This window comes from Balaenoptera physalus, assembly GCF_965194825.1.
Source record: "Balaenoptera physalus genome assembly, chromosome: 19".
Classification (NCBI taxonomy): Eukaryota; Metazoa; Chordata; class Mammalia; order Artiodactyla; family Balaenopteridae; genus Balaenoptera; species Balaenoptera physalus.
The window spans coordinates 1360389-1372751 of NC_138900.1; the positions used below are offsets into that span (position 1 = coordinate 1360389).

At 39.0% G+C, this 12363-nt stretch overlaps 1 protein-coding gene across 11 annotated transcripts in view; it reads left to right on the forward strand.

The window, feature by feature from the left end:
- Positions 1-12363, forward strand: part of LOC309648147 (zinc finger protein 550-like) — a 142108-nt gene that overhangs the window by 104037 nt on the left and 25708 nt on the right. For 6 of the 11 annotated variants that reach the window (XR_014256495.1, XR_014256496.1, XR_014256497.1 and 3 more), the window contains exons 6-8: positions 146-272; positions 1541-2867; positions 5137-5291. Coding sequence is in view for 3 of the 11 variants with exons in the window: in XM_082436437.1 (XP_082292563.1) it covers positions 146-272; positions 1541-2867; positions 4559-4625 (1521 nt within the window). In the remaining 8 variants the exon portion in view is untranslated. The other 5 variants (XM_082436437.1, XM_082436438.1, XR_014256501.1 and 2 more) reach the window with 4 other exon arrangements.

A 12363-nucleotide genomic window follows, 5' to 3' on the forward strand; every position in this document is an offset into this window, starting at 1 on the left:
TTAACGGAATGATGTAACGCTAGCAGGTTCCTGTGGCATCAAGACCTGATGTGTCCTCTGAGCTGGGTCACTGGGGTGGATGACCATGACCTGGGGGTCCTGGTTGCAGAGGCTGCTGTGAACTCACTTGTCCCCCTCATGACAGGGCCATGTGATCTTTGAGGATGTGGCTGTGTCCTTCTCCCAGGAGGAGTGGGGTCTCCTGAACGATGCTCAGAGACTCCTCTACTGTGACGTGATGCTGGAGAACCTGTCACTTATAGCCTCCCTGGGTAAGGACCCATGTTCCCACACCATCGCCCCATACAGGACTCTGCCCTTCTTTTTGCATGGCTCACTCCATCCTTCCCAGCCTGGACCTTGGACACTGCTTACTTCCCTGATTTCCTGGCACTTGAGCTGCGTTCCCCCATCCTGTGTGTGTTCAGCCCTATACCATAGGTGCTGAAGCCTTTCACAGAAGGCTTTGGTTTCATAGGCTTGAAGCCTGCCCGACTGATACCACTTAGCTTTGCCACCACTTGTTGTGTTGACTGTTCAGATGTGTGCAAGATCTGTATCACACGTTCTAACCCTTTTTTTTTGCACTGCCTGTGTCAGAAATTACAGACACTTAGATGGTCAGCACTTGTGATCAACCCTAGATTATGTTTGCCAGACTCCTTAAGGTTCTTCTAATGATACTTTTTTTTCCTGAATTCTGTCATTGTTTGGTTCACTCTGGGCCAGTGTCTTTCTCCTAATGGCCCTATTTTCCTCTGAGGACTTTGATCTGGTAGGGTCCTGAGCTGAGGGGTGGAGGCAACCCTGGATGCCTGACGAGGTAGGCCCCTCTCTAGTCATAGGAGGAGGGTTAATTGCATCCTGGGCCTGGTGAGTAGGAGCTGTAGGAAAGCGTGATACATTGATGAGTTCTAATCCTACAGGGAAATGTCCTTTCTCCACGACTGTTTTAGTTAAACTCATCATGGCTGTACCTCATTCTATCGTTCTTCCCCATTTTGACACTTTGCCCCTTTTATGTATCTACTGTGAGTTCTTTCTCCTGGCTCTTTCTATCTCCGTGTCATCCACATTTCTCCTTTTCCTCTCACTCTGCAATGTTGTCTAGTAGTCTCTTCTTAATGTATCTTGGGAGGTGAAAGTACTTATATAGTCCTTGAACTCTTGGTAGTCAGGTGTGAAGGGTGTGAATGCCTTTTCCTGGAGTGGGACACACATTCTACCCAGTACACTTGTCACCACCGAAAAATCCTGCTGAACACCGTTGGCCGAGGAGTGGGTTGTTCCAGGCCTCTACTCCTACTACAGTGCCATATCCTGGTGTCCTGTGTTCTTGCTGTTATAAGATCTCTCCCTCTTCTGTGACCATCAGAAGTCTAGTACTCACAGTAGCCCCTTCTGCCACCTGTCTGCCTCCCTTGTTTGAATCCTACACCATGGACTTCTTCTCTGATGTGTCATACAAAAAGCTGTAATGGGCTCCTGTCCCACAAAAGTCTCCGTGCACTTTATCAGTATTTTTTTGTTTTCCTTTCAGGTTGTTGGCATGGAGTAGAAGTTGAGGAGGCCGTTTCTGAACAATGTGTTTCTGTAGAACACGTGACAGAAGATAGGAATCCAAAACTGGAGCCATCTATCCTGAAGCCTCTGACTTCTGATACGAGTGCCCTGGCGGAGAAAGATGTTTTGTACTTGGCTGACAATATGTTCACATGCGGAGAGGTTGAGAAGGCTTTCCTAGGCAGCTTGGGCTTTCCCCAGCACCAGCCCTCCCACGATGGAGAGCATCCACGTAGAAGCAGACAGAGCAGGGAGGTCTCTCACCCTGGGCAAGGGCATCATGAGTGCAGCAAATGTGGCAAAGCCTTCAGTAAAAAGTTTAAATTCACAGAGCACCTGAGAGTTCACACTGGAGAAAAACCTTATGAGTGCAGTGACTGCGGGAAGTTCTTTAGACACAGCTCCAGTCTTATTCATCATCGGAAAGTTCACACAGGAGAAAGGCCTTATGAGTGCTGTAATTGTGGGAAAGTCTTTGCCCACAAATATAAACTTTTTGAGCACCAGAGAATCCACACTGGAAAAAGACCATATGAGTGTAATGAATGTGGGAAAGCCTTCCTTCGCAAGGATTCACTTGTTCAGCACCAAAAAATCCACACTGGAGAAAATCCTCATAAGTGCAGTGAATGTGGAAAGTGCTTCCTTTACAAAAATAACCTTCTTGTGCACCAGAAGATCCACAGTGGAGAAAGGCCTTATGGGTGTAGCAAATGTGGAAAGTCCTTTGTCTTCAAAAAAAGGCTTCTTTATCACCAGCGAATCCACACTGGAGAAAGGCCTTACATGTGCAGTGAATGTGGGAAAGCCTATGTCTACAAAGGAAGTCTTATTGTGCATAAGAGAATTCACACTTTAGAAAAGGCTTATGGGTGTAACAAATGTGGGAAATTCTTTACAAGCAGCTTTGCCCTCAATAGACATGAGAATGTTCACACTGCACGAAGGCGTTATGAGTGCAGCGAATGTGGGAAAGCTCTCAACGGCAAAGTTAAACTTGCTGAGCACCAGAGAATCCATACTGGAGAAAGACCCTATAAGTGTAATGAATGTGAAAAAGTCTTCATGCGCAAGTATACACTTGTTCAGCACCAAAAAGTCCACACTGGAGTAAAGCCTTTTAAATGCAGCGAATGTGGGAAGCCCTTCACTTACAAAACAAGTCTTGTTGTCCACCAGAGAATCCACACTGGAGAAAGGCCTTATATGTGCAGTGAATGTGGGGAAGTCTTTGTCTACAGAAGAAGTCTTGTTGTCCATCAGAGAATCCACACTAGAGAAAAGCCTTATGAATGTAGTTCTTTGTAGGTAGCTCCAAGCTCATAAAAAACAAGAAAGTTCACACTGGGGCAATGCCTTCTGGACTTATGCTTTCCTTCACTTGAGTTAATATCTAGCAGCACAAATCCTATGTAGTAGAGTAGGTGAATGTATACCTTATATGTGGCCAGTCAGACTTTTCTAAAATGGTAGTATTTTTTATAGTCTCACTAGAAGCACCAGTACATGAGTTCCTGTTCTTTACATTTTTACCAACACTTGGTATGTTCAGGCTTTCTAATTTCAGTGATGTCATAGGTGTATCTAGTGATTTTAACTAACATTTCCCTATTGACACAATGTGAGTGGTTTTCCATGTGTTAATTTCCAACCGTATTTTTTTTTTTTTTTTTAATATTTATTGGAGTATAGCTAATTTACAATGTTGTGTTTCAGGTGTACAGCAAAGTGAATCAGACAGCCATATTTCTTTTTCGAAATTTCTGTTCATATAATTTTGTCATCTTAATTACTGAGTTTTGATGTTTCTTCATGGATTATTGATTAAGGTCCTCTAATGGAAATATTTACCAATATTCTTCCAGACTTGGTCTCATTTTAGTCGCTTTTCCAGAGAAGGACTTTATTTATTTATTTATTTATTGGGGTTTTTTTCTGGCCATGCTGTGGCATGCAGGATCTTACTTCCCCAACCAGGGATTGAACCCGTGCCCCCTGCAGTGGAAGCGCAGAGTCCTAACCACTGGATTGCCAGGGAATTCCTCAATATGAAGCTTAGAATCCACTTTTCAATTTGTGCATCACAAAAAAATCCTACTAGAATTTTGACTGGGATTGCATTTAATCTTCAAGTTAGAGATACTGAGTGTCCCAATCTATAAACTTGATAGATCTCCTTTTATTTAGATCTTGCTTAATTTCTGTTAGCAGTCTTTTTTAGTTTTCTGTTTGTAGGTCTTAAACATCTCCAGGTAACTGAAACATCTCCAGGTATTTTCTACATCTTATGATATTGTGAAAGGGAATTTAAAAAAAGAAGTCTTCAATTTATGAATTGTTCATACCTATTACACTTAGAGAGATATAAAACTAAGGATAGAAGTGATTGTTTTTTTTTTTTTTTCCTTTTTGGGCGACCTGTGGGACCTCAGTTCCCTGACCAGGGATTGGACCTGGGCCACGGCAGCGAAAGCCCGGAATCCTAACCACTAGGTCACCACGGAACTCCCTAGTAGTGATCCTTCTTAATCTTATAAATAACATCTACAAAGAGCTATTAGAAATACTATCCCTTTGAACCATTATTAAAGTATTCCCATTAGAATAAAAGGAGGACAGCTGCTCTTTGTTCTCTTATTCAGTATCATCCTGGAGTTCCAATTTCATTCAATACGAAAAAAAAAAGGCAAAATAATGAATATGTAGCAATTGGAAGGGAAGAAATAAACCACCTAAAATATGTCCGCAGTTTTCATCTTCACTATGACTCCAAATATGGACACTCAGTTTAGTGTCTGGACCCATCATAAATTAATTTTTTCATCACCCATTTGCTGCCCTTCTTACTTCCTTAGAACCCATCACCTTCTATTACACTATGCAACTTAATATCATAGATGAACTGTTTATTGTATATTTCTATCAAATACAGACTAAGTTCCAGTAGGGGAATATGTATTTACATGTTGTGCACTGATATATTCCATATTCCTAGAAACATGTCTGAAACACCTATGGTACATATTGATGTCTTGAAATACATAACAAAACGACAATGCTGATTTAACGTTCAATTGCACAACTGTGGGTATACTTTCTAACTCTCCTTACCCTGCCTTTCTCCTCACCCTGCCTTTTCATTCAGTTTCACTACCCTCAATGCTCTGAGTTATGGGACAAATCATATTTTGCAAAAAGCCTTTAAATCAACTAAAAAGTCCCAATAGTTATTTTATTGGCTTCCTTCTCTTATTAGATCTCAGAGGGTTTTTTTTTCTCACATTCCATTGGGATTTTGATTGTTTATTTCAAAAACCGGTTTTCCGCCATCAATTTCTGCCACTCCTGATGCATATCTATCTTTTTTTTTTTTTTTTTTTTTTTTTGGCTATGCGACATGCGGGATATTTGTTCCCCGACCAGAGATCGAACCCGCTCTCCTTGCAGTGGAAGGATAACCTTCCTGGATCACCAGGGAAATCCTGATATCTATCTCATTAAGCACTTTTAATAGCTCTTGGTAGTTACACAGTCCCAAATGTTTTTCAGAGTTTGTCTCCTCTCTGTCTGCAGACACTGTCAGTGCACTTACAAGTGATGTGGTAATCACTTCCAAGAGCAGATGACATCATTGGGTTCTGAACATTTATCTCGGGCTTTCGTGTCCCCATTGCAGACTCTCAGTTTCTGCCACGGCAGTCCTTGTTATGGGAGCGAATACGCATTTGGTAAGTATCTCTTCAGGTATCTGATTCTTAGAAAACATTTATGTCAGGAAACCCGAGAATATTCTTAAAATAAATTTCACTTCCTGATGTCAGGACAATAAAAAAAGGAACCGCCTTAGGTAGGTTATATATATAGATACATAGATATAGACAGACAGATAAGAACAAAGCCATAAAATCAGGAAAGGAATTTGCTGAGGAAACCAGAGGCATGTTGCCCCTCATCAACGTACATCAGGAGAGCCTGACACTTCCCCTCTCTCCTCAGTTGCATTGTTTTGAAACTTGTCTCACTGGCTTCTCACTAAACACACTGATCATAAACAGGGTTCACTGTAGAGGCTTCAAGATAAGGTAGGTTGTGAGTAATAAGACGAAGAAGATGAGTTCCTACTCTGAGTAGACGCCTAGTGTCTGTGTGGTATCTGCTGATGAGGGGCATGTTGTGTCATGGAGACTTTAATGATGTGTCTCTAAATTTTTATCCTTGGTGGAAGGCTGTTCATTGCATCTCAAGTACCTGGATGTTCTCTTTATCATAGTAATCAACACTCTACCCTCCTAGGGCCTTGGCTTCCATTCCTCACCTATAAAAATGGATCCATTCTTCTGTCATCTATCTGTCTATCGTCTACCTCTATATCAATCCTCTTTGCCTTATTGTGATTTCATCTCAATGACATAATTTTTTAAAAAGATTTTCTTGGTTTGATGTGGACCATTTTTAAAGTCTTTATTGAATTTGTTACAATATTGCTTCTGTTTTTATGTTTTGGTTTTTTTGGCACAAGGCATGTGGATCTATGCTCCCTGACCAGGGATTGAACCCGCGCCCACTGCATTGGAAAGCGAAGTCTTAACCACTGGACCACCAGGGAAGTCCCCCATTTATAATTTTTTTAGAGAGAAAAAAAATTGGACCAGACACCCTCTTAGAAGAATTGAATCAACCTACACTCAGTGAGAACAGGGCATTTAAGTTAGACCCTACCTGTGTCTCCACAGAACCTCTATGATAAGGGGAAGTTATCAATCATTACTACCTGTAACTCACTGGAGGTCATTATGAGTGGATTGACCCATGACCTCAACAATGTCATGGTTGTCAGACTCTCAGGTTTATGCAAACTTCCAAATTCCCATGCTGAACTCTGTTGACATATGTTTTTGTTATTTAACTTCACCTTGTGGTTCCTCTCAATATTCCTGGTTATTTCCCTTGTCCATTTTCTTATTCTGCTTCATTTTCTAATTCTGTAACCTATTTTCATTATACTTGTGGAATTTTTTTTTACTTTAAGAATTATGACTAATAGAACATAGTCAAATTTTAGAAATTTCATATAATATCTAGAATATTTATATCAAAGGCATTTACCCATACATTATAACCTGGGAGGGTTTATCACCACTCATTTGGCAATGCTTCCCATGTAATTTAACATAGCAAATAATCCTAATTAGCTTAATATCTCTGGTTCTGAGATTCTTCAGAGGCCCACTAGAGGTCAGAAGAAACTGAATTAGAATTTGATCCTTGGGAATTTTGTCAAAAATATCAAAAAGGTTTTAAAACACTTGACTAAGAAGTATCATAAGTCACTGTCAAACGTGTTTAATTATTCACTTTACCAAAGTGACAATAAATAAAAGATTTCAAAGGCAAATACAGGAAGTTATAATAGATTACTTAAAAGATAAAGAAGCTTTACAATCTGCTATCAATAGCTGATCAATATATGTATATATTTGTCTTTATTGAATTTGTTACTATATTGCTTCTTTTTTTTTATGTTTTGGTTTTTTGGCCATGAGGCATGTAGGATCTAAGCTCCCCAACCAGGGATTGAACCTGCACCCTCTACTTTGGAAGGCAGAGTCTTAACCACTGAACTGCGAGGGAAGTCCCAATAGCTGAAGAGTATTCTAAGAAAACACTGTCCTCAACAGAGACGAAACCAAATTTAGGTTTTAGCACCATCTTACTCTTAAAATTCATTTACTCAATTAAATTTATTCTATTCTTACTCCTGACCACACACAAAGCCCTCCCCCCTTCCCCGAGGGTTTCTTTTCCACAGACCTTCTATAACTTCCTTTTTTACCTTCAGATTTTGTCCTATGCCTTCTCTTTATCTCTCTCTTTTTAACCTCTCTTTAGGTCAAAATTACTTTCTCTTAACTAAGTGTATTTCCTTTCCTTGTACCTTCTTTTTTCTTGCATACAAAGATGTTTTCCTGACTAATTTTTAGTGTTTTTCATTACATATGTTAATTAGAATTATTCATCTTTAAAAGCTTAATTTCTAGTGACAACTAAGAAGCAAGCAATTTTGAACTATCTTTTACATTAGCATTCTGTAAGTTGGCAAACTTATAAATACTATTTATAATTTCTTTAAAAAAGTGCTTTCTTATAGAAAATGTCTCCTGTGGCACCAAACATATATATTTTTTAAGTTTATTTTTGGCTGTGTTGGGTCTTCATTGCTGTGCGTGGGCTTTCTCTACTTGTGGCGAGTAGGGGCTACTTTTCGCTGGGGTACGTGGGCTTCTCATTGCGGTGGCTTCTCGTTGCGGAGCACAGGCTCTAGGTGTGTGAGCTTCAGTAGTTGAAGCACACGGGCTCAGTAGTTGTGGCACGCGGGCTTAGTTGCTCCGCGGCATGTGGGATCTTCCCAGACCAGGGATCAAACCTGTGTCCCCTGCATTGGCAGACGGATTCTTAACCATTGCGCCACCAGGAAAGTCCCTGGCCAAACATATTTATTAATAGTCCTAAATATCTTTAATTTCCCTGTAGAAGGAAGCCTATGTTCAGTAATTAATTTCCCAGTGTCTTATTTGGGAATGATCTAGATAGTCAATAAACTTCCATCATTTAACTTAACTTAGCAAAACTCGAAAGTTTCAAGTTACCAAAATCTGGAGAGACTTTTTTCTTTTTTTAAATTGATTTATTTATTTATTTTTGGCTGCGTTGGGTCTTTGTTGCTGCGTGCAGACTTTCTCTAGTTGTGGCGAGTGGGGCTATTCTTCACTGCGGTGTGCAGGCTTCTCATTACAGTGGCTTCTCTTTTTGAGGAGCGTGGGCTCTAGGTGCGCGGGCTTCAGCAGTTGTGGCTCACGGGCTTAGTTGCTCTGCAGCATGTGGGATCTTCCCGGACTAGGGCTCGATCTTGTGTTCCCTGCATTGGCAGGCGGATTCTTAACCACTGCACCACCAGGGAAGCTCTTTTTTTTTTTAAATTGAAATATAGTTGATTTACAATATTGTGTTAGTTTCAGGTATACAGCAAAGTGATTCAGTTACATATATATAATTTTTTCAGATTCTTTTCTATTATAGCTTATTACAAGATACTGAATATAGTTCCCTGTGCTATACAATAAATCTTTGTTGTTTATCTGTATTAGTGTGTATCTGTTAATCCCATACTCCTAATTTCCCCCTCTCCCTCCATCCCCTTTGGTAACCATAAGTTTGTTTTCTATGTCTGTGAGTCTGTTCCTGTTTTGTAAATAAATTCATTTATATTTTTCTTTAGATTCCACATATAAGTGATATCCTATAATATTTTTCTTTCTCTGTCTGACTTACTTCACTCAGTATGATAATCTCTAGGTCCATCCATGTTGCTGCAAATGGCAATATTTCATTCTTGTTTTATGGCTGAGTAATATTCCATTGTGTATATATACCACAACTTGTTTATCCATTCATCTGTTGATGGACACTTGGGTTGCTTCCATGTCTTGGCTATTATGAATAGTGCTGCTATGAACATTCAGGTGCATGTATCCTTTTGAATTAGAGTTTTCATCTTTTCTTGATATATGCCCAGGAGCGGGATTGTTGGATCATATGGTAGCTTTGTTTTTAGTTTTTTTAAGGAACCTCCATACTGTTTTCCATAGTGGCTGCACCAGTTGACATTCCCACCAACAGTGAAGGAGGATTCCCTTTTCTCTACACCCTCTCTAGCGTTTATTATTTGTAGACTTTTTAATGATAGCCATTTTGACTGGTGTGAGGTGATACCTTATTATAGTTTTGATTTGCATTTCTCTAATAATTAGCAGTGTTGAGCATCTTTTCATGTGCCTGTTTGCCATCTTTATGTCTTCTTGGAGAAATGTCTATTTTGGTCTTCTGCACATTTTTTATTGTGTTGTTTATTTGTTTGTTTTTCTATATTGAGTTTTTTGAGCTGTTTGTATATTTTGGAAATTAACCCCTTGTCAGTTGCATCATTTGCAAATATTTTCTCCCAGTTGTAGATTGTCTTTTCTTTTTGTTTATGGTTTCCTTTGCTGTGCAAATGCTTATAAGTTTGATTAGGTCCCATTTGTTTATTTTTGCTTTTATTTCTTTTGCCTTGGGAGAATGACCTAAGAAAACATTAATATGATTTATGTCAGAGAATGTTTTGCCTATGTTCTGTTATAGGAGTTTTATGGTATCATATGCTTAAGCCTTTAAGCCTTTTTTTTTTTTTTTTTCTGCACCTCAAAGCATGCAGGATCTTAATTCCCCAACCAGGGATCAAACCCGTGCCTCCTGTAGTGGAGGCACAAAGTCTTAACCACTGGACCGCCAGGAAGTCCCAGCCTTTAAGCCATTTTGAGTTTATTTTTGTGTATGGTGTAAGGGTGTGTTCTAACTTCATTGATTTACATGCAGCTGTCCACCTTTCCCAACATCCTTTGCTGAAGAGCTTGTCTGCTTACCATTATATATTCTTACCTCCTTTGTTGAAGATTAATTGACTGTGGGTGTGTGGGTTTATTTTGGGCTCTCTATTCTGTTGCATTGATCTATGTGTCTGTTTTTGTGTCAATACCACACTGTGTTGATTACTATAGCTTTATAGTATTGTCTGAAGTCCAGTGGGTTATGCCTCCAGCTTTGTTCTTTTTACTCAGGATTGCTTTTGCAATTCTGGGTCTTTTGTGAGTCCATATAAATTTTAGGATTATTTGTTCTAATTATGTGAAAAATGTCATGGGTAATTTGATAGGGATCACATTAAATCTGTAGACTGCTTTGGCTAGTATGGCAATTTTAACACTATTAATTCTTCCAATCCAAGAGCATGGGCTATCTTTCCATTCCTTTGAATCATCTTCAGTTTCCTTTATTAATGTTTTATAGTATCAGTATCTTTCACTTCCTTGGTCAGGTTTATTCCTAAGTATTTTATTTTATTTTATTTTTGATGTGATTTTAAATAGGATTTTGTTTTTTTACTTTCTGATACTTCATTGTTATTGTAAAGAAATGCAATGGGTTTCTGTATATTACTCTTGTACCCTGCTAACTTGCTGAATTAATTAATTAGTCCTCATAGTTTTTGTGTGGAATCTTTAGGGTTTTCTATTTAGAGTATCATGTCATCTGCATATAATGACCATTTTACCTCTTTACCTTTTTCTTGTCTGATTGCTGTAGCTAGGACTTCCAATATTATGTTGAATAGAAGTGGTGAGTGTGGGCATCCTTGTCTTTTTCCAGAATTTAGTGGGAAGGTTTCAGCTTTTCACCATTGAGTATTATACTGGCTGTGGGTTTGTCATAAGTGGTTTTTATTATGTTGAGATATGTTCCCTCTATACCCAGTTTGGTGAGAGTTTTTTTTACCATGAATGGACATTGAATTTTATCAAATGTTTTTTTTGTATCTATTGAGATGATCTGTGGTTTTTGTCTTTTCTTTTTTTGATGTGATGTATCACATTGGTTGATTTGTATATGTTGAACCATCCTTGTGACTCTGGGATGAATCCAACTAGATCATGGTGTATGATCTTTTTTATGTGTTGTTGGATTTGGTTGCTAACATTTTGTTGAGAATTTTTGTATCTATATTCATCAAATATATTGGCCTGTGATTTTCTTTTCTTTCTTTTTTCTTCTTTTTCAAAGTCATTTAAATTGGTAGAATGCTTAGAAGTTTAAAAAATGCTTTTACATCACCACACTTAAAAACCTTCCCAGGGGATTTGATCCCTGGTCCATGAAGATCCCACGTGCCGCGGAGCAACTAAGCCTGTGTGCCACAACTCCTGAGCCTGCGCTGTAGAGTCTGTGAGCCACAACTACTGAAGCCCACACACCACAACTACTGAAGTCCGTGTGCCTAGAGCCCGTGCTCTGCAATGAGAAGCCACTGCAATGAGAAGCCTGCGCACCACAACAAAGAGCTGCTCCTGCTCACCACAACTAGAGAAAGCCCACGTGCAGCAACAAAGGCCAAACACTTCCAAAATTAAATAAATAAATAAATAAATAATTTTTAAAAAAACCTTCCCAGGTAGGCAGGGCAAATGAATGAGCATTTTGTAGATGAGAACATGGGGCACAGGTAGATGGGGTGACACACAGCTCATATTGCTTGGAAGTGGTGGGACCATGGTAGAGCCATAGATTGCAAGTCTCTTTCACTCCAGACTATTATGGGTTTTACCCTGGGGGATTTTCTTTTTTGGTATTGTCTGTCTGATTTTGGTATCAGGGTGTTGGTAACTTTGGGAGGGTTCCCTCTTCACTCTTTCAGAAGAGTTTGAGAACGATCAGTATAGGTTCTTCTGTGTATGTTTGGTAGAATTCCACAGTGAAGCCTTCTGGTCCTGTACTTCTGTTTGCAGGGAATTTTTTTTTTTTTAACTACAGATTGTATTTCACTTCTAGTGATTGGTCTGTTCAAATTATCTTTCTTCTTGTCAATTTTGGCAGGCTCTGTGTTTCTAGAAACTTGTCCATTTCTTCTAAGTTTTCCAATTTGTTGGCATATCATAGTATTTTCTTTTTTTTTTTTTTTTCTGTGGTATCAGTGGTTATTTCTCCTCTTTGATTTCTTCTTTTGTTTATTTGGGTCGTTTCTCTTTTCTTCTTGGTGAGTCTGACTAGAGGTTTTCAATTTTGTTTATCCTTTCAAAAAACCATCTCATGGTCTTATGGCTCTTTTCTCTTGTTTTTTGTTTGTTTAATCTCTATTTATTTCCTCTCTTACTTTTATAATTTCGTTCCTTCTGCTGACTTTGGGTTTTGCTTGTTCTACTTTTTCTAATT